General features: G+C 35.4%; 1 protein-coding gene across 1 annotated transcript; it reads left to right on the top strand.

The window, feature by feature from the left end:
- The first annotated feature begins 3152 nt into the window (after positions 1 to 3152).
- Positions 3153 to 21370, top strand: LOC131067966 (signal recognition particle 19 kDa protein). The gene is made up of 4 exons (XM_058003143.2): positions 3153 to 3347; positions 4170 to 4439; positions 4573 to 4672; positions 20986 to 21370. Exons 2-4 carry the CDS (start codon positions 4263 to 4265, stop codon positions 21123 to 21125), a joined length of 417 nt encoding a protein of 138 aa, XP_057859126.1. The 5' UTR covers positions 3153 to 3347; positions 4170 to 4262; the 3' UTR covers positions 21126 to 21370.
- Positions 21371 to 23073: the final 1703 nt, after the last annotated feature.

The raw sequence follows: 23073 nt of genomic DNA, 5'->3' as shown, positions 1-23073 counted from the left end.
CAGTCTAATCCAAATAAGGACCTCTTATTTCTTAGCTTGTAGAGGGTCAAAGTTTGGTTCCCAGTCTTAAATGTAAACCCTACACCATCCATCATGTATGGTCCTCCCTTCAAAATATTCTCTTTGCTCTTCTCGTCTACATAGATAATAAGGAATAAATCATTGGGCAGGTTTTTTAAAATGTGGCCTTTCCTACATACCTCCTCACACCATTTCACACTTCCAAGAACGCTGGCCATTCCCCTGCCCATTTTATGAAAATGTCGCGATCTTTCAGTAGCTTTACTGAATCCATCCAACCTTCATCTTCAATCATTATCGACACCCTTTTCTCAGCTTTGACCTGAATATTTTTCTGGGTTTCGAAAGCATTTGCGTTGGTTGTCTTTGGATGCCAAAATTTCTTCGCTATTCTATGGAAGCCCTCATTCTCGCCTGTGAACACCTCCATGTATCCCCACTTTCCAGCCAAAGAATGGTTCCTTTTTTGGTTTCCCAGCCATCTATTCCGGCTACTTTTGAAATCCATTCGTTCTTTTTGATCCTCCCAAACCCTCTGAGGTGGACTCCATGGAAGCCATCTATCTTTTTGCACTTTGCGATTCCTGATAGGAAATTTCAACTATCGGGGAAACCCTCGTCTCTGGAGCTCCATGAAAACTCTAACCGAGAATCAACCAGTTTTAGATAATAGGAGAGTTAGAGATTCCCACCTCTGTTACAAGCCCTCTTAGCCATGTCCAATCTCTTGAGGGCAACATTTATCTTTGTATTGCACTTTTTTGTTTTATTATAATTGTCCAAATTTACAAGGGTGCGAAGGAAAGGCTCCTTCTTCAGCTCTATGCATTTGAAGGAGAATGAGCCCATATATGGGTTTAAAAAAGTGAAATGCTTCAATTAAAATTTTGTAGATCGTAGACTTCTTTAATAAGTGCAATTTTAGTTTACTTACAATGTTAAAAAATATATCTTTTGTAAACTTATGGTGGGAAGATTATGGTGCAAAAATACCAAATTTGCAAAGCCTAACAATCCATATTTTGTGCCATCTTTGTAGCACTTATAGGTGTAAATGCAATTGGTGCATATTTGAAGTTATTCACATGAAGAAATTAATTTCAGTAGCATATTTGAGGTCTTTTAGAATTAATTTTAATAGCATGTTTGTTATAGCCTTATATATTCATTATCTATTTTCCATTCATAAAAAAATGTTTAAAATTAATTGATTAGAGAGTTATACTTAAAATTAAGTGTATTTTGTGTAGGTGATCACTAATTTTTTTTGATTGAATTAATGCTGAAAAAGAATTACAAAGAGGATGGGTACTACAAAAACTGCGAAGCTTAAAGAATAATTTAATAAACTTATAAGGCACTAAGAGGGGGGGTGAATTAGTGCAAGCAAAAACTTAATAAATCTGATAACAACTTTCACCAACTTGAAAATCAATATGCATGCAAGAAATATAACCACATAAGCAAACATCCAACAAAGCATGCAAACCATAACACAATGATTTTTCATGTGGAAACCTAAATGGGAAAAACCACGGTGGGAATCAGTACCCACAAAGATCAACTATTTGCAGTATAGAGATCTGACTGGTTAAGGTCATACAACACCCTATTAGGGGTACACCTGGTTAAAAGTGTTTTAGCCCGATTAAGAGCTATACAAATAAGGCCTGTTAGGAGCTACCCACGTTATTGAGATTTACAAACACAAGCTAATGTGTCACCTTGTTAGAGGATTTCACCTTCGGACCTACTAGGATCCTACTGCACCCTGTTAGGAGTGACCTTGTCAGAGGATTTTCTTGTTGCAACTGTTAGGAAGACAACAAGTTCAATTGATCTAAAGTTAGCACCTCTGTGCCTGATTAGATCCGCTTTTGCTTTGCTTCTATCACCGACTAAACATCAAACCCTAACTTCTTCTTCAACCACACAATCAAAATCTCACTCTTGATCCATGAAATCATACAACTTACATCTCCTTATAAAGAACTCTGTTAAGTCGGCTAAGAACCTTGGAACAATTCCTTAGATTCATTGAATCTAGTCACCTTTTACATTTTCCCGCTCATTACACTTTTCTCATGTCGGCCAAACAATTCATAACTTAAAAACAAAACAATAAGTTTACCAGTTACCGATCAAAGTAACTCTGCTATACCAATTCTCCGTTTTTCCTGACTGTAATTGTTCTTCCCATCATAACTCGCTCAATACGCTGAATCTGCTGATGCGGTTTGGAGTTCATAGGTGCATGTTCCTGTCTCCAACACTCCTGTAAAACTGCAACATCTAACTCTTCTCTAATCGTCCATACCACTCGCTTGATCATCGCTTTGTTCTTGTTTAACGGTTGACAACAACTTAGCAGTTTTGCTGTCTAATTGATTCCACTACTGGTTAGGCTATACTGGTTGGTCTAGATGACTTAGATGACTAACAAAACATGGTTGCCATCAATGACAACACAAATAAAGTCATCAAACATCCTATTACAACTCTATCATTATCATCAAGCCAACACAATTATAACTGCCATACAAAGAACTATACAACATAGAAAGGTGATCACTAAATTGATTTTGCCAAAGTTTTGGTTTTCCTACCATGACTCGAAATTCTCAATTTGATATCCAAACTTCATGTGTCATCAGAGCTTCTTTATTGTTTCCTAGGGTAAATTACATCTTTTATTATATGAAAAATTGACACAAACTGTTAATGGTAACACCATTATATTTTAATGGTGTTTTGTTGACTTTAATAAGAGAAAAAGATATTTAATATTTAAAACAAAGTTATTAATAATTTTTAATAGTTTTTATTTAAATGTTATTTTTTAATAAAAAAAATAAATTATTAGATAAATAAATGAAATAAATAAAAAGCATTAAACGTGATATTCACGTCTATTTATAAACACAATTGTCTCTTAGAAATGCTAATTTTTAAATAATTCAATGCATAAACATTTCCTTTAAGATTTATATCCTCCATTAAAATATCATCCTTACCATTACGCCTCCTTAAAATGCAAACACTAATTTAAGTATAAACCTATTTTTTTTATTACGTATTTTTAAAAACTCTTTTCTTTATGTTACCATATATATATGTATACTAATTTTACCGTAACTTATGCTAGTTTCAGCATTTTAATATTTTCATTTCGGCTTGGGATGAAACTAAGATTTCCCATTCATCAATATTCACTGTGAATTAATCCTCTGCATCGTTTGTTTCCAGAATTTACGATCTGGTATTTTTCGTTGAGGCAATATGATCACTATGTTCTTGTGATCTTCATCGTCTTCCAGGTTCTAAAGGTATCGTCTCTATAGCTTTCCGATTTGCCTTCCATTTAGGGCTTATGCGATTTTATTCTTCTTGTAGTTCTCAATCATCTTCATCATCCTTGTTGGCAAATATATCTTGTTTGGCATGTCTGCCTTGCTTTGGCATCTGCTTGCAATCTCTATGTGCGTGCCCAAATTCGTGGTATTAATTGTTTAAAGGCATATTCTCATAATCCGAGCTTCTGAATAAATTTTCTCATCCATATTTCTATTAGTTGCCTTAGGTTTTCCTTAATCACGATCTATTTCATCACGAATCATTGCAATGCAGTCCAGCCTCGGGGCTCAGTTGATTCCTTGAACATGTCGCTGTTCTATTGCTCATTTCTACCATGATTTCTTAGTTTCAAAGAAGCAAAGCTAAAATGGGACGATGTACTCATGCTAGACCGTAGAGAGTAGCTCTTTAGATGGATCAATGGTCAAACCCCACCTCTTCAAGCAAATCCACTGGATCCAATAACTAGGGTTCACTCTTTTAGAACAATCTCTATCCTTAATATTTGAGAAACAGGCAAAAATGAATCTTTTATAACAGGCATAGATATATACAAAGCTCTTATAAATTGTTTTCTCATTTTTGTTTTTCGAAAGTGCTCTAGAATTGAACAATTTATATTTGTTAGTATCTAGTATGCTTTAGACGCAATAAGGATGCAATTATTTTTCGTGTTCCTTTTGTTGTTACTCTCAGGTTATTGATATTATTGATGGCTTAAGTTTCAATTGTCTTAGATATTCTTGGATGTCAAATTCCAGCTGATAATTCTTTTCATGCCCCTTTTATGTTAGGTTTGTTGACTGATGGAGAGGAACTCTTTTGTTTAACTTTTTTTTGAAAAAATCCGAAAATTTGTAATTTAAAAGGAAACACTAAAACCAGTTATGGAAGGGGAACGACCAAATATAAAAAAATGGATTGTGTTTTATCCTATATATATAAACTCCAAGAAGACATTGCCAGAGGGTCGACGCATTAGTGCAAGTAAAGCCTGCGAGAACCCAACTTGTATTGAAATTGCAGATTCTTGCACCTATCTGAAACTTACTTGTATTATAGAGGTATGCTTTTCTCTTTTGGATTTTTTAAATCTAAAAGAAATCATTTCCTACATGAAGATGTTTTTATATTCATTATTTGTTGTCAAGATGAACTAAGATATATAACAATGATTTTGTTTCACTTTTCTCACAGGCTGACAAGGCATATCCTAGAGATTTTATGCAAAGGGGTAGAGTTAGAGTTCAACTGAAAAGGGAGGATGGAACGGTAATAAATCCATCAATACCTTCAAGTAAGTGAATCTTAATGCAGCTTTTCTGGTTGTCTAATAAATGCCTCGTGTGGAAAAGTATGTGATATTGCTAGTCCAGAATGCTTCTCATACAATAATATATATTCTTGGTTTTTGTATTGTATTCTAGCAGATGCTTGCATTACCATCCTTCTTGCTTTTCTGTTTTGCATCATTCATTCTTTTATGTTTTGCATTGACAGTGTTTGAATTTATAATTTCCTTAACTTTTTAAAAAGCTTTGTATTTTGTATAATCATGCACAGAGTGTGTGTTTCTGGAGCATGTATTTCTCACACTTATGTGTGGACTCATATAATTATTCTCCACCTTAGGTCTAAACATTTTATATATAAATTTGTCATTCTTTACTATTGCACGCTATTTTTTATATTTGATAAGCATCTCATCAACAGGGTTGTTGTTTGATATGCAATATTTGTTTCTGTTGATGCTGCACTGAACTGATTGTCATATGACATGAAGAAATAAACATTCCAAGCCTTCAAAGATTGTTTTTTGAATTTAATTAAATAATTAGAGTTAACATTTAATTACATTAGTTTAATGAGGTTTATAGGATATTGTGAACTTCATTCTTCACTCCACTGCCTTGCAAAAACTATCAAATATCTTGGAGATATATTTACCTTTGGTGTCAGAGCACAGCTCCTTGATCTTCTTGCCACATTGATTTTCAGTGAAGGCCTTCAACTTCTAAAACTTTGAAAAGACTTACAATTTTGTTTTATAAATAAATCCAAATGTTTCAACTGAAATTATCTTCAAATCTTACATAATATTGATTGCCACTGAAGGATAATGAAGACATCAGCCCACATAATATGAATGAAACAAATCCAAATTGGCCTTGGCCTTCCTTTCGCTGCTTTAAAAATCTGCTTTTCCATGGGCCTTGCAAACCTTCACGTCTCTGATCTCAAAGTTGGGCTACTATGTCTCATCTACTTCGCAAGGGGTAGAGCAACCAAATGAAGATGGTCAACCTCTAATCCCATACATTACTGATCTAGTTGTCCGAGTATACCAAGGCTTATTGAACCTCTGAACAAGCCACTAGTCTATTGAGATATCCCTCGTGGACTCTTCTACAATGACCAATTGCTTGTTCATTGTGATGTTTAAGAGATCCCCTCTTGTTAAAATCTACCTTGTGTTTGCCATCCATGATAGATGAAGGCATATGATTATCTCATTCCATGCATAGTCATCCAAACCATAATGTAGTGTGCAATCTCAGGTGTTTAGATGCCAAGCTGAACATTACTTATTGAGATATTGTAGAGATGTGACAATATGCTGCAATGACAAATCCTCAACCGACAATGTGAGACGTCTCCAAGTACCATGCTCAAAGAACTTAAATCTGAATCTTGATATTGCCCCTTATCAGATGAGAGTGGGGAAGCTGATGCAAAGGTCCCACTAGATAGAAAACAACATATTTGAACCTACACGCAGAGATACACAACACAATGATGCCCTATGAGTTTTCATCTGGAGTCTCCATTAAACTGCCCTATTGGGCTTTCATCAGGAGTCTCTATTAAATTTCCCTTTTGGGTTTTCAACTACAATTGAATTGCAAAAGTATAATCAACAAGAGGCAGTATCAATAGCCTCAAATAATTTATATTCAGCTCCATAACTAGCATTCTCAATGTGTTCCTTATCAATATCCCAATTAGAATGGGAAATTATAGGTACTGCATGTATAAATATCCTTTGTGGGATTTGAGTGGAACTCTACAACTTTCTTAGTAGGTTGTTGCTGAATAATGCAAGTATCAAGTATTTTCAATGCCAAGCTTATCATCAACTAGATTGACAACAATATTTGCATCATTAGTAGAGAGGCTCCAAAAACTTGCATACCTTGTAATGCCCCTTTTTTAATCATATATATATATATATATACTCAAATGAAAGATTGATATTGATTGGTGCATTATTTCCTTGAGTTGCCAGCCGTACACTTTCATAAGGGAAACCCCATACTCGAGGAGACGATTTCTGACACAAGAACCCGTTTTGTCCGACTTTAGTATATTCTATTAGGCCTGATGAGTTTCTTCTAACCGCTGTATATTTTCTCAAGAGAAAACATGTAAGGCTTGGATCGCAGCCCCTTTAAGTATATCATCAACAATAGTAATATAAAGGTGCTAAGATAATAAAGGCATTTAAATAAATTTAATTTAAACTATTGACAGCAATTAGTAAAGAAAAGGTGTAACTCTTGCAAAGGACAGCAATGTTGAAGGGTTGTGTCTCTTTCAACATAAAGATATAAAAGGGGAGATGGAACTCAATTATGAGGGGATCCATCCATGAAGGGAAATGGAGAATACGATATCTGAACATCAAGGAATGAATGAATTCAGCAGAATGGAATAATCAAGTTTGAATTGGAGAAGAATTCAGAAATAAACCTGAGTTAGAAATTAAGAACAGCAATCTATAATATTAACGGAAATATGGTTAAATTGCGAATCCATCAAGAAATATAGGATTAGTAATTATTTACTTGATTTCCATCAGCAATCATATTTGGAATCAATGTGAAATGTTTGATAGGAAGATGCAGAAGTATTGGTTCCCTCATCAAGTACGCCAACCCCAAGATGGATGGATTGGAGGTCCTGCCATACTTGTGGGCCAAGGGCCGAATGACTCGGGGCTCATTCCGTGCCCTTGGGCTTGGTTGAGGAGGTAGTCTCCCAGCGTCCTATCAAGCTTTTCCATCGGATTCCTAATATGGTTGGCAATTGGAAATAAGATATGAAACATATATGAATGATTTTAGGATACTTGATTTTAATAGAGACTATTTGTGTACATAGTTTCTTGATATAAATGCTTTGATGTTAGGTAATATTGTTTATAAGACCTAAATTAGGATTTTCTCTAAATTGGCATTACAATTATGTAATTTTTTAATATAAATTCTATTTTTAGATGAATTGCATCTGTTGAAATTGTTAGTTTTGGACAAAATCAGGCATATCCCAAAAGGGGACATCACAATTGGTATCAGAGCATTGATCCTGCGAGCCTGCAGGGAAAATGATATTTTCAGTTTAAATATAATAGTTCAAAGTCTATAGTCATCATATGATATGATAGTGTTTGTAAGTAGATGACAGTGACCAAGTTAGAATGACAAGGTATGAAGGAGATTGATACCTTATGAGTCAGTAGAGGCCAATAAATGGTAGTGTTATGTTTAAAGGTGATAGTCATACCACATTTATAACAGCTACTGACATACTTTCTAAGAATCAACTGTATTTAGTTTCTTAAATTGCAAAGTGACAAGGGTAAATGAAAACCAAGAGATCGAAATGATTCATGACATGGCAGTATTGTTCACTATTGAAGATGACAGTGATCTCCAGGTCGAATTGGGGGTGTATGAAGTAATGGAATAAAGTTTTGTTCACAAATCCGTTGGGACAGTGGCAGTGGGCGTGCAGAAAAGTATAGGATGTGTTCCCTAATGAGTAACTATGAAAAATATGAGATACAAATCACCTCACAGACCCTATAACACATCAAGGAAAAGTGGATAATACCAAAATGCAGTGACAACTTTGTGAAGGTACAGATGAATAACACCATAAATGACGGTGGCAAGACACTAGTAAAAGCAATATAGGAGATTGTTGAACATGACAATAATAAAAATCTTCTACAGTAGCAAGTACCATGAAAGGAAGTGAATAGAAAATGTTTCTATACACTCGCAGTCTAATGATTGAGACAACCAGTGGACTTGGAACTTTTTGCCTCAGTGCTAACATTTTTGTGTGCCTTTCTTATGTATGCTTTGTGTCTTGCGTGTATGCTTCATGTCATACGTGTATCTATGTGTTTGCTTCGTGTCTGATGTGTTTTAAATGCGTTTACTCCATGTGTGTTTTATGATTACTTTGTGCTTAACAGTTATGAAAGTGACACTCCCTGGTAGTTTTTTCCACTTCTTCAAAGTGCCATAATTTTGCATCCAAATTAAAAAAAAGGTGCATGTTTTGGATTATAAAGGCCCTTCTGCAAAAATACTGTCTTATTTCCTTTTCAGTCACTTTTTTGAATCACAAAATTCAACTTTAAGAAAAAAAAAAAATGAATAGCAGACTGAACCGGATGAGATGTAATGTCTGATGTTGGTTGGAAACATCAAAAAGTCCTGCTGTAATTTAGTTAAAGTGGAGATAAAGAAGAGGATGGTGTTAGTTTAAGTGATATAGTGACTGATTCAAATATACATGCTCTACTAGTTGTAGCCTCATGACAAACATGCCATCATGCTTACCCTAAATGGATTATCGTCACAGACTTTCTACTTTTTTCATGTAATTTTATTTTTATTTTTTTATAACCTGATCTTTCCCCATTATAATGCATTCTGTTGATCAGCAGAAATTGTTGATTTTAGGCAATCAGATGTTAATCTAGTTACTTAAATTATAAACAGACTGAGAATAAGCAGAAATGATAATAAAAGCACACAACACAAGACACAAGTACCCTGGGAAAACCTACCTCTTGGAGGAAAAACCAAGCATCAAAGATTCGGATCAGTTCCTTTATTCATAAGCAGATTACATGAATCAGATAACTTATCTGATTGAGTGCCAATCTAGGGCAGACTGAACCGAGTATATGCAGCTGTAGTATGTCTTCAGAGAGAGCAGAATATCGACACCACTTGAAGAAGGAGATCACTGAAGTATTGAGCACCACCTTGCCCAGCAAGTTGTCCAATGGATTCGCTCAAGGATCAGATAGACTTGCAGCAGCATGGAGATATGGATCGCTCTCTACCTCCAAGTTCACTGACTGAATTTGCATAAGGCTAACGACACTTGATGAAGATGTTTGTTGTGTAGAATGAATCTTGTTTATATACAAGATTCATGTTCAAGTTTTCCAAGTCGGCTTTAACCAAATTCCCTTTATTTTACATATTTTAATTTGCACTTTTGGCGCCCAATTTGGGGCCTACCTAACTTGCAAGTTGTGACACGTTTCCTTTTGGGCCCAGCCCTATTAGACATGAATTGCTTAACCACACGTTACATTTGGGCCCAGCCCTATAGACATAAATTGCTTAACCACACGTTACATTTGGGCCCAGCCCTATAGACATAAATCGCTTAACCTTATTACAATAAGATAATATTTTAATTGCCACGAGGCAACATTAAAATATGATCCGAACTAGCTAACCATTTCAACACTCCCTCTTAGCTAGAGAGGATTCTATGAATAATCAAGTCTCAAAGTGGCTACCACCATGGCTACTCCCATGGATGAAACACATAATATGTTCACCATAGCTACTCCCAGAGGGTGAATAAACTCATCATGGAAATTCTTCCATGATACCCACCATACCTACTCGCAGAGGGTTCCACCATGCCTACTCGCAGAGGGTGGGCCGTGGGACCACCATGCCTACTTGTAGAGGGTGGAATTTCTTCCATGATACCCACCATACCTACTCGCAGAGGGTGGGACCACCATGCCTACTCACAAAAGGTGGAATTTCTTCAATGATGCCCACCATACCTACTCGCAGAGGGTGGGTCCACCATGCCTACTCGCAGAGGGTGGAACGAGGGCTTTCACCTCAAACTTCTCCCAGAGAAGAATGCATCACCACCATGCCTACTCGCAGAGGGTGGATCCACCATACCTACTCGCAGAGGGTGGAACGAAAGCTATTACCCAAAAGATGAGGCTTCCTCTGAAGCTGAAAGAAACTGGCTCCCTCTGAGCTTGACAAGCTCCCTCTGAAGCTAAAGATGTCAAGTTCCCTCTAACATTTCCTCCTTTTAGAAAAGGAAGTCTTCATTTGACCTTTGCTCCTCCTGAGATGTCCCTATGCCAACTTATGCAGAGGAAGCAAGAGTGGACCTGAATTTGCAATCCCGAGCAAAATGACCATACTTGTCACAGTTAAAGCACTGGATGTGAGATAAGTCCTTCCTTCTTGATTTAGTGGTAGGATTTGAATCTCTGTCTCTATACCACTTCCTTCCTTTGCCTTTAACCATATGCGAAGCAAGGACTTGATTGTCTACATCATAATGATCACGCTCAATTCCTCTTGCTATCAATCGTGACTCTTCTTGTATGCAATCTGCTCTCAAACGATCGAACTTGGGAAGATCTGGTCTTGCACTAATTCCTTGAATGTAAGACTCCCAAGATGCCAGAAGACCATTGAGAGCAAGCATGGTCAAGTCACTCTCATCAACAACCTTCCCAATGGATGAGAGCTGATCTCTCAAATCAGAAATCCTCATGAAGTATGCTATGACGGATTCACCTTTCATTATCTTGATGTGATGAAGCTGCTGCTTCAAAGCTAGAGCGCGATTGGTGTTGTTGATTTCGTACATATCTTCCAATGTCTTGAACATTTCGCTGTCAGTCTTCAGTTTAGAGATGATAGGTACAATATGATCCTTCACGGAGTCAACCAACATTCTTTGAGCTTGAAAATCTTTCTTCCTCCATGAAGTCTTGTCCTCTTCTGCCTCAGGTTCAATGGAAGATCTCTCCACAAAGTCTGCAAGATCACTTCCATTTAATGCAAGCATGATTCAGAATCTCCATGACGTGAAGTTGGATGCACCATCCAATCTATCTTCAACCCTGAGACAGTTCAACATTTCGAATGAAGTAATAAGAGCAAATTGAAAAGAGGAGGAACAACTACAATCAATCTGATTACCCCTAATTCGAACTTGGCTCTGATATCATGTTGATTTTAGGCAATCAGATGTTAATCTAGTTACTTAAATTATAAACAAACTGAGAATATGCAGAAATGATAATAAAAGCACACAACACAAGACACAAGTACCCTGGGAAAACCTCCCTCCTGGAGGAAAAACCCAGCATCAAAGATTCGGATCAGTTCCTTTATTCATAAGCAGATTAATGAATCAGATTACTTATCTGATTGAGTGCCAATCTAGGGCAGATTGAACCTAGTATATGCAGTTGTAGTATGTCTTCAGAGAGAGCAGAATATCGACAACACTTGAAGAAGGATATCACTGAAGTATAGAGCACCACCTTGCCCAGCAAGTTGTCCAATGGATTCGCTCAAGGATTAGATAGACTTGCAGTAGCATGAAGATATGGATCGCTCTCTACCTCCAAGTTCGCTGACTGAATTTGCATAAGGCTAACGACACTTGATGAAGATGTTTGTTGTGTAGAATGAATCTTGTTTATATACAAGATTCATGTTCAAGTTTTCCAAGTCGGATTTAACCAAATTCCCTTTATTTTACATATTTTAATGTGCACTTTTGGCGCCCAATTTGGGGCCTACATAATTTGCAAGTTGTGACACGTTTCCTTTTGGGCCCAGCCCTATTAGACATGAATTGCTTAACCACACGTTACATTTGGGCCCAGCCCTATAGACATAAATCGCTTAACCTTGTTACAGTAAGATAATATTTTAATTGCCACAAGGCAACATTAAAATATGATCCGAACTAGCTAACCATTTCAACAGAAATGACACTTAATTATGATTCGATTTCACTTATTCAATGGTTAAAAGGGAAAATATTAATGCAAATACATATCCCCTGCATGGTCATACGCACACTCGCCGAAAACTCAGCGAGTGACAAAAACTCGCCGAGTTTTTGGACCTGGCGAGTAGTAATGACTTCTACTCGCCAGGAAAACTCGCCGAGTTTTTGCCAAAAACTCGCCAAGTTTTAAAGAAAAACTCACTTGGGTTAGCATAACAGCAGAAAACGGCCAAAAATACATGCATTTTTTGTTTTTCTATATGGTTTTGGGCTGAGAAGGGGGAAACTCACTTGGAAGGGCCACGCTGAGAGCCCACTATGCCCTCAAGTAATCGCCGAGTTTTTTGGTTTGTCTGTCAGGATTCATATATGGAATATAACATTTAAGTATAAGAACTTATACTTTAAGTTATATTCCATATATACTGTCAGGATGTTTGAGAGTGGTTTCGGACCTCCAGGAGTTATAATGCAAAATCTAGTTTTTGGAGGATTCTTCAATTTTCCAGACTTAGTCAAATTTCAGGATCCTTAGGCGATGCCCCTTGACCCCAACTTGGGGGCGCTGCCCCCAAACCCCTGTCAAAAAATATAGGGGGAAACTGCGCTGATGGAAGTAGGGAAAATTTAACCTCCGAGTTTGATTAGGCTCCATATAACAACATAATTAGCATTGAAGAAATCTTGGTAGTATACATTTTAGAGTTGAAAGTTTGAAACTATGAGTATGAATGATGAAATTTCAAATATGATGAAAGTTTGAAAGTAGTTTTAGCTAGAGCTAGGAAGAGGAAGTTGTATTTACTTTTGGTTTTACAAAAACTATTTACTATTTTGCTTCCAGCCATCAGCATTTCTCATGAGGATGCGATTTTGTAGACACTTTGCATTTAAATATATCTAGAATCAGCTTGTTTCTTTTGTGTTATCATTTATTGACTCATTGGATGCATCTTTTCATTAAATTTTGCAAAAAAAATGCATTTTTTATTAAAATTAAGCGTGTTTTTATGTTGCCGAGTTTTTCCAGAGTTTTTGCCGAGTTTTTTTCTCAGGGGCTTGGCGAGTCGAGCCGAGTCGCGAGTAGTTCAACTATGGTCATACCATTTAGGCAAAATGATCACAATACTCATCCAGCAGATTACCACAAACCACTGGCAAAGCTCCCATTGCATGATTAGTACAAAATCTAGTAAATTATCATGACACCATGATTTACAACTCAAATTGTGATCAATGCTCCCTTTGTAATTGAGAAAGCATGCAGACCTCAGAAACTTACATTGGCCCCATGATTTGCATCTTCACCAAGGTAGGCAAAATGATCACAATACTCATCTAGCAGATTACCACAAACTACTGGCAAAGCTCCCATTGCATGATTAGTACAAAATCGAGTAAATTACCATGACACCATGATTTGCAACTCAAATTGTGACCAATGCTCCCATTGTAATTGAGAAAGCATGCAGACTTCAGAAACTTCCATTGGCCCCATGATTTGCATCTTCACCAAGGAAGATCATCTTTTCCCAATTGATAAATAATAGCTAACAACTAAACCAAAGACTTAATGAGTCCCCCATGACCACATTGTCTACATCTTCAAAAAAAATGAAGATAAGCATCTTCTGTCAATAGAACTAAAGATGTCAATTAACTCTTATTTCACATGTGAGGAAAGTATCAGGAGCTCCTCATGACACCAACAACCATTGTAGATCATCTATCAAAAAGTGACATATACATCATTGCCAAAGCTCCCACTAAAGGCGATAAACATTGCCTAATTGAAGATCACTCATGGTCCTCACACAATCAAGGAGCACAATTGTAACACTAACATCTCTCAAAGTAGAACCAAGATCTCCAACTAAGAAGATGTAACTTACTATGTAGCTGCACAAAGCTCCAACTTGAACAATGATCTAGAGCCTCTCATGCCATCTAGTCAACAACTACAGGTTCTATAATACAATTGTTTCAAGTATTCCTAAATACCATCCATTGACCTCACCTAAACAAATATACCAATGCACCATGATGATTGACAAAGCCAACCAACAAAATTTGCAACAAGACTATGAAACATACCAATATATAGATAGCTCACATTCAAATAATTCATTCAACCTACAAGTAAGACAACCCACACAACCGTGCAACTCATAGATCTCAAACAATGCAACATACAAGTTCAACACCACATTCATAACATGCAAAGAAAAGACAACTAAGGATAACTTGTAGATTCTCCAAAAAATAAATACTTGATCAAATCTAGATCCAACTTGCCGCAAATCAACAAGAGAGTAACCATACTTAATAAGCAAAACTGTAGAAATATTAAATGAACAAGTACATAACAACATTTCCACATCCAAGAAAGCCACATCCCACCTCAAGATATATGCACAAAGATTGCATGACAATATGCAATTGTCTTCATTTGGAATACCTTGAACAACAGTTTCCATAGATCTACAAAATATAGATTATGATTAACATGTAAAAGCTATAAGACCATACATGCACATACAATCATCCAAAAAGATCAGAGGTTGTGCTCGAGGTCCTTGAGAGTCCATTTCCACAACCATCATTGAATAAGTGTAATGGAGGAACCAAGTTGTCTAGGAGCTTCCAAGTCACATAAAGTGTAATGTCCCCATTTTGAAATATAATTTAATAATAATAAAATTAAAATACAAAAGAATAAAAATAAAACAATTAAATTTAAAATTAATTAAAATACACTTATTTAGTGCTGATTAATCATCCATTTATTTCTATCAGTGATATAATATGAACTAAATCAGTTAAGTAATATAATATTAACTGAATTAATTAAACAATATAATATTAATTGATTAATTAAACAATATAATATTAATTGATTAAGTAATATATTTATCTAATGTTAATTGATTGATCATTAATACTATTTTATAAGGTAAGGTATTAATTAATAAGGCTATCGGTATTACTTAAGAATAAGAAATAGATAGGATAGCAAATTATTAGACAAAAGCACCATTTGAAAATGGAAGGGGTCGCGTCCTTCCCATTGCAGCACTCACCAACAACACACAAATTTAAGGCCCAGCAAATCATTATAATAAGGCACGGGGGATACGGGATAGGACTCACATGTAGAGCAAGGGAATACAGCAGGAAAAAGTCAGCAGTCAAACTGACTGTTAGAAACAGCACGGTTTCTGTCATTGGGACAGTGATAAGTATATAGGGCACTGCATTACTAATTTAGTATAAGTATTAACAACCCAACTAACAATAATAATAAAAGATGGTCTTATTAATATCGATAAGGTTATGATAATTAAACATGGTTAATAAGATAAATATAATATTTTACTGTTAATAATGCAATAAGATAAATGTAATAGGATGCTGTTAATAATAAGAATAATATAATATAATACTATTAATATAATATAAATGTAATATGATATAGTATAATGCTGTTAATATAATGATATAGTATAAGGCTCTTAATATAATATAATGATGACAATATCATTGATAATGTAATATAACATAATGACAGTGTAGGTTCCCGACCAAGCTTTATTTGACATAAATGTCCTATTGTTCTGTCTATGTACTACATTTGTGATTCTACGACAGAATATAAGAGGGTTCCATTAGGGGACATTGCATAAAGACCAACTCCACAACCTGCATGTTGCTAGGGGCTAATCATCCAATGCTTTCATGAAATCAATGGTTGAAACCACTAATTGAACATAATCACTGCATAAGGTACTCAACATAGCTAGTGCTTTCCCATGTGACTAGGGAACCAAAAAACAAGCACCCAACATGAACACTCATCTATTGCACATGACCATAGGATAATACAAAATACCCACCATACCAGAGGGTTGTTACAAACTGTCAAATAGGAGCTCCAAGTCATAACCACACATCACATAAACACATGACCAACTCCAAGATCTACCACCTTGAACATTTATAGTTCAAGGTTCTGTCCATCATACTCAATTTGAGGATATAACAAGAAACCATGCAATATGTAGAAGAAATACCACTATTCACCATAAATTCAATGAAAAAGTATGCTTATTTACATGCCTTGGCAACAATTTCTGCCTTCTCCTCCTCTACCTCTAGCTACTTGCTAGCTAATTTCTATTATCTATTAACCTTTACAAATGAGATCACTGAGCCTTATATAGAGAGCTCATTGCATTTCAACGGCTCAAATTTATTCTCAAATCAATGGCCAAGATTACATGATAAGACACTAATTAGGGTTTGCTACAACAAACTCTGTTCTAGCCAATGAAATAATTACATTTAATTGGACACGTCCATCATGATCTCTAACCAATGAGAGTTGAGGTTAGGTACATAAAACAATATTTGATAAATTGCCATCTGTCACTTGCTACATCCTAGAATGTGTTAGGTACATTGAATCCGGACGTCCTGATGTGGCACAATCTGATAGGTTGGACGATGACTAGGATGCCACCTCAGTTTGTTCCTGAGTTCTTTCCCCTCAAAATGTATAGCTTGATGTAGTTCTTGTTTTTGCTATCACCCTCATGTCACAAATTTGCCCTTTCCTTGATGTACTTGAATAGTGGAACAGGTTGCAAATGTGTACCTTAACATCTTCTTCATTGATTTTCCACGATCTCTTCATTTGCGATTGACTCCTCATGTTCTTGATGGATTCCATTTTGAAGTACTTGAACTTGTCATCTCTTGCATTGCAATGTTGAAAGTGTTGGGTTTAGGTGTTGCTTTCATCCTAGTCTTGGAGTGTAACCTCCTCCTTGCCTTGTGAAGTCTTGATGTTCATCCTTTGCAAGCTTCTTTTCTCTTTAACCTAGGCAATTTGTGATTGCATCATTAAGAAGGAGATTGCATGACTTGAAGGGCAGAATTGCAAGGGGTAGGGGGAATTGCGCCCATCACTTTCCTTCCTTGTTGTATGCTGTTTGCCATGTGGTTTGGAACTGGATTTCTTATTAGATTTGATGAATCTTCCTTGATTTGACCTCCTTGCGGGGTTTTCACCTGATTGTTGCTTCTTAACTAGTTCTTTCCTCCACTTGACAACACTTGACTTCTTCTCTGCATCGTTCCTCTTGTGCTCGGCTTGGAATGTAACCTTTGTTAAATAATCGATCCCTTTTGTTACTTAGAATGTTCATTTTTCCTAGCACGACTCAAACCTTGATCTTGCACTGCCGAGGCTGAAGTCCTCCATCCTTCTTGATGTAATCTTGAGGGTGCATCCTCACTCCTCGCTATCATTCCAATCAAACCTGGGAAAAGAAAACATATTGAATCATTATGGTGGAATAATAATAAAATGAACTTAATCTAACATGCCCTTATCAAATCAAAACCTCATCAATCAAATGTTAAAACTCCCTTTTAAATCTGGAAATGCATTTTGCTGCTTGGAAACATCTGATTCTGAGTCTGATTTTCTTTCTTAAACTTGCAGGTCTGCTCTTCTGCTGGTGAAAATGATCTAGTCCCTCTTCCAATGATTTTCCTTCCACTTCGCTTATCAAAGCTTGATCAAAATAATTTGCTTGAATTCTGACTTCTACCCCTGCTGGCTGTGAATTTAGAATGCTCTCTCCTTGATGTGAATTTAGAATGCTCTCCTGTTGATGCAAATTTAAAATGCTTTCCTCTTGATGCAAATTTACTTAGGCAGATTTAAACTTGATCTGGAATGAAGCGCTTTCCTTCCTTACCTTTATAGGCATCACCTCCAATAGTTGCACCCTTCCATGGTTTAGCATCTAGCCGACTTTGCTCAAAATTAAAAAAATGTTTTTGCTTGCAATAATTTGCATCCCTTCCCTTCGACAAGTCGGCCTTGTTCAAAAATCATTTTTGTTTGCTCAAGAAAAAATCGCCTTCCCTTTCATGCTTGTTAAGTTGGCCTCTTCCCCATGTGATTTGGTATTTGATTCATTATTCAAGGGGTGCGCTCAGCCAAGCCTTCCACATTTCTTTACCCTTGCATTTTGTTTCCACGTTTGTAGAGATTAATTCGCATCCCTTTGACGTTTGTGGAGGTTGATTTGCACAAGGCGATCTCCCACTTTAAAATTTGAGATTCGCTTCCTTGTTTGGGGAGCTTGATCCACACCCCTTCTTTTCTTGCTAAGTCGGCTTCCTTCCTTATGTGATTAGGCATTAAGTGATTGTGTATTTTTTTTATCTCATCACTTGCTTATGTGGGAAATGGACCTTCATGGGTAAAAAAACGGAGGCAACATTTTGATGGCAATTTGATTAGAGGTAGCTTGATTCGATTATTCAGAACTTGGTAGGAAATATGATGTTGCCTATGTTACCATGTTTGCTGGCCAAAGTACTCACAGAAGAATTTTAGCTACTTATGGATTATTTTTTTGGCAAGTATGCTTTTAAAAATTTCTCCATATCTTAAATAACCTTGACATTCCTTGAGGTCAGTCTTGCATAGAGGGGATTAATATTTTATATGGTTAGCAGATGAATGAGCTTGCTACTTGTTCTTAAATAACTGCTTGTTGCAACTAAGAAAACACATATGCACTAGGACAACCATGCAACTTCAGAAAAATTCTACGAATGCCTGCATAATGGGAAACATGAATTGCATGATTACTCATGTGCATTACTGCTAGAATTACTTAAGTACATTTTCTTTTCTAGCCACCATACAGGTGAAGTCAAATGCCACGTGAACTTTAATTTCAACAGTTTTCTCATATTTGGCTGTAGTTGCATCTTTAGTGCAATTTTCTTAATGGTTGTAGCAAAAGTTAAAACCAATTTTATATTATGAATACATTTACAAGTGTTTTGATGAATATGGTACTAGCAAAGCTGCATGGACACAGTATTGGCTATGGATACGACCATTTTTTTAAGATCCCCGATATGGATATGGCTGGATACAACATTCATAAAAAACACATATATTTAACACAAATTTCTAAATTATATATTAGAGGAGATTTTTCATTACTTCAAAAGCAATATAGACACATAATTGCTACATAAATAGTTATAAGTTGATTTAACAAATTACAATATGCAAAAATAGCAGAGTTGCATTGGAAGATAATCCAAAAAAATGGGTTGCTGAAATAGAAAAGCATTTCATTTGTCTTTCTCATTTGGTGTAAGTTTTGTTTATACCATTTTTAAAAAAAATTGAATTTAAGATTTTTTTTGGAAAAATTAAATAACATAGTATTTGGCTCGGTTGGAAATCAAGGTTTTTTGGGCATGCATGGGTACAGTATCTGACATGTATCCGGGCTGTATTGTATACGTATCCGTTTCGGATACATGGATACGTGTGCCCAAGGAGGGACAAGAGTTTCCAGCTACTCTAGTTACTAGTTGTAGACGTATAAAAATGACCATATTCCTAAATGAATATTCAATGTTCATTTTATTCTCATTCCTCTATTTTAGTTAAATCTAATTTAATTAAATCACCCACATTCTTCTAATTAAATTAATAAATTTCAATCCCGACCCTTGATTAACTCCTTCAATCTTGACCATCCATTGCCCTATTTTCACTATAAATAGAGCTCTCTTTTTTCCATTTTGAGGATCCATGCAAGCTTTTAGTATCTCCTTTATGCTCAAATTTATCAATACATCTAGCTTCTCTTTGTAATATGAATTAATCTAATAAGCATCTTAGACTATTTCCTTTATCATTAGCTTAAATCATTAACTAGTATATCATGTTAGGATAGTATTGCTACTAATCTTGTCATCTTATAATCTAGTTTACTTCATTTGTAGAATCATGCATAGATAGAATGCATTTCATGCTAAAGTAAATCAAAAGCATCCCTCGTTCTTGCATTTGTCATCCCTAAGCCACTTTGCTCAGTGATCTGAGAGCAAAGGCATTGGCTTGAGGGACCTTGTGAGATAGAGAACCATGGAACCTACCTTGGGAAGTTGAGTCATTCTTTATGACTCCATAACTTGCACCAAGAAGTCCTGTTGGTGTGTGAACAAGCCCTTTGAGACCACATTTTCACATTTTAAGTTTCATAGACCCGCTTTTCCTGCACACACTAGTTACAATACATGAATCATTAATTAGCATCCATTGAAATCTTGCACAGCAGCAATTGCAAATCTACACAATGCACTTGTAATATTAATGTCCATTTTGTAAATTTTCTCCCAATAATATACATAACCAAACTGCTAAATTTCACTATTAGTCTATTAGCTATATATTTATTTCTGGCTTTTGGGGATGGATGTGTATGTCTTCATTATGTTAATATTGTTTTAATAGAATACTTCACACATGTCAATATATCGTTTATATGGTTACTTTTAACTGAACTGTGTTTTATACAGTTTCGAAGTTATAGGTGCTTGTTCTCTTCTGATGTGTGCTTCTGCTGGAATTTTTAATCTTGCTTTGATTTGCTGGCTTTCTTTGCATATCAGTTATTCTATATAGTTTGCATGTTTATAACCTATATACTTTTTAGGCAGGCACATCATCCTTTATGCAATAAGACGTTACTTCCAAATTGATATTTATTCATTATTAAGTTGTATTTTTGGAATTTTTAAAGTTGTAGCTTTGTGATATACTGAAGTAGAGAACTTTCTTATCTTGTCTCACTCTATTGTAATTTGTGTTCTATGCTCAAATTTAAAATGTTGCAGGGAAGGAATTGATGCTGCGTGTAGCTGAGTTGGTTCCTCGACATCATGGTAGGACAAAGAAGCAAGAGCAGGTGCCTGCAGGGACTACCTCAAATGCAGGATCTGGGAAGCCAGGGAAGGGTGGAAGAAAGAAAAAATAGAATATGCAGGAAATTTTGAATCGACACTTTTCATCCTCAATGTATGTGGAATGTTTCAATGAGACTTTGATGGTGGTCTTTTGCAAACTTAAATTGTTTCAATCTGAGTTGATGCAATTGAGCACTTCCCGTAGTCGATATCAGCAGATTTTGCCCTCTTAATCATATGTTTTCCCTCGTCTGCGACAGGGCTTGTGGATGTTTTTTCCCCTTGCATACTGAATAACATCAAAATTTTGTTGTTCTTTTCTTCTTTAATGACAGGAATTGTGGATGTTTCTTTCCTTGCACATATATAGAAATTTTTCTTATAGTCTAGAAAGAAAGCTCAAATGAGCATATTAGCCAACTGATACAAATACTTGGCTTCTTATGAGCAACACAATATTTAAAACTTTAAAAACAACAATTTAGAAATTACTATTAGAAGACAAACAGTGGAAGATCAACATTCACCACTTAGAATTCCACCTTAGATGTCACTTTGAGGATTTAAACTTTAGGTCTCTACAATAAGAACCCAATGCTCTAACCACATGATCTCAATCTCATAGGATTTTTCTTTGCATTTGAAAGAAATGTAATAATTTTTTTAGAATTGAACTTCTTGTTTGGAAGACATTTTATTCTTTTTGAAAGAATTGATATATACTTTTATTTTAGACTTGGAGATGACTGTTTACGAGCAGTCTGTGGAATGAGAAAAATCAGACGTCAGCATCAAGTATTGGTGTTTGTCCTACATTATCGCTAAAAAGTCTAAAATCATCATCAATGATTTTATTGTTTCTGTCGTTGCAATGATACTTTTTACATCACTTACATACTGTTACTATTTGAGAATAATCAATTCCAAGTAATAATTGTCAGTCAAAGGGGTTGAGTTCAGTTGGTTAAACATTGGGTTTTTGTTTTTATTGTGTGAAGGTCTAAGTTTAAATCTCCAAAATGATATTTAAGGTGGAATTCCAAATTGTTATTCTTTGTTTTCCATTGTTGGCTTCTAGTGTGGTGATTTCTAAGCTAGGATTTCAAAGTGTATTTTTTGATCTTTCATTGTCTGTTGTTTTAAGGACGGGTATGAGGGAAATAACCCATCAATTGTCAATGTAGTAAGTGACATGGAACCAATAGAAAAGGTGATGGACTGAAAAATATAACTGCTTAATAAAAAAACCATATGGAGGTTGATTGTGTTTTAAAGAAAAATGTTATTATATTGACATCCTATTATAGTACAATATCAAAAGTTAATAAAAAAGAAAATTAAGATTTATAAATAATTAGTGTATATTTTCTTTATGTTGAACGGTCATGGGCAATTATCCAATCATTCAAGCCACTTACAAAATTCAGACATAATTTTTCTGAGTGACATCTATGTTCCAGCCCCTGTCTTTGATTCTTAATGCCAACTAGCAAACTAGCAAGTAAAGGAAAGCCAATTAACATATACATTTCCTCTTATGCAACATTACTTGATTAAATAGTGCACTTTACTCAAGAAACTAGCAAAAGCAAATGAGGTGGATGGGAGCCATTATTAGACCCTAAACCTAAACAATAAATATTAAATTCTTAACTAGTTGTATTGTAAATCTTAAACCTTTAACTGTCATTATTATCAAAAGTTAATAAAAAAGAAAATTAAGATTTATAAATAATTACTGTATATTTTCTTTTTGTTGAACGGTCATGGGCAATTATTCAATCATTCAAGCCACTTTCAAAATTCAGACATAAATTTTTTGAGTGGCATCTATGTTCCAGCCCAAAAGCAAATGAGGTGGATGAGAGCCATTATTAGACACTAAACCCTAAACAATAAATTTTAAATTCTTAACTAGTATTGTAAATCTTAAACCTTTAACCGTCATTATTATCAAAAGTTAATAAAAAAGAAAATTAAGATTTATAAATAATTAGTGTATATTTTCTTTTTGTTGAA

This window comes from Cryptomeria japonica, chromosome 6, assembly GCF_030272615.1.
Source record: "Cryptomeria japonica chromosome 6, Sugi_1.0, whole genome shotgun sequence".
In the NCBI taxonomy this organism is placed as follows: domain Eukaryota; kingdom Viridiplantae; phylum Streptophyta; class Pinopsida; order Cupressales; family Cupressaceae; genus Cryptomeria; species Cryptomeria japonica.
Note: the sequence above shows the minus strand (reverse complement) of the source record. Positions and strands in the feature narration are given on the sequence as shown.

Bases quoted from the DNA above. Each gene is read 5' to 3' on its own strand.
- LOC131067966 (XM_058003143.2), top strand. From the start codon at position 4,263: ATGGAAGGGGAACGACCAAATATAAAAAAATGGATTGTGTTTTATCCT. The intron at 4,440-4,572 runs GTATGCTTTTCT...CTTTTCTCACAG, and splicing joins AACTTACTTGTATTATAGAG to GCTGACAAGGCATATCCTAG. The intron at 4,673-20,985 runs GTAAGTGAATCT...AAAATGTTGCAG, and splicing joins AAATCCATCAATACCTTCAA to GGAAGGAATTGATGCTGCGT.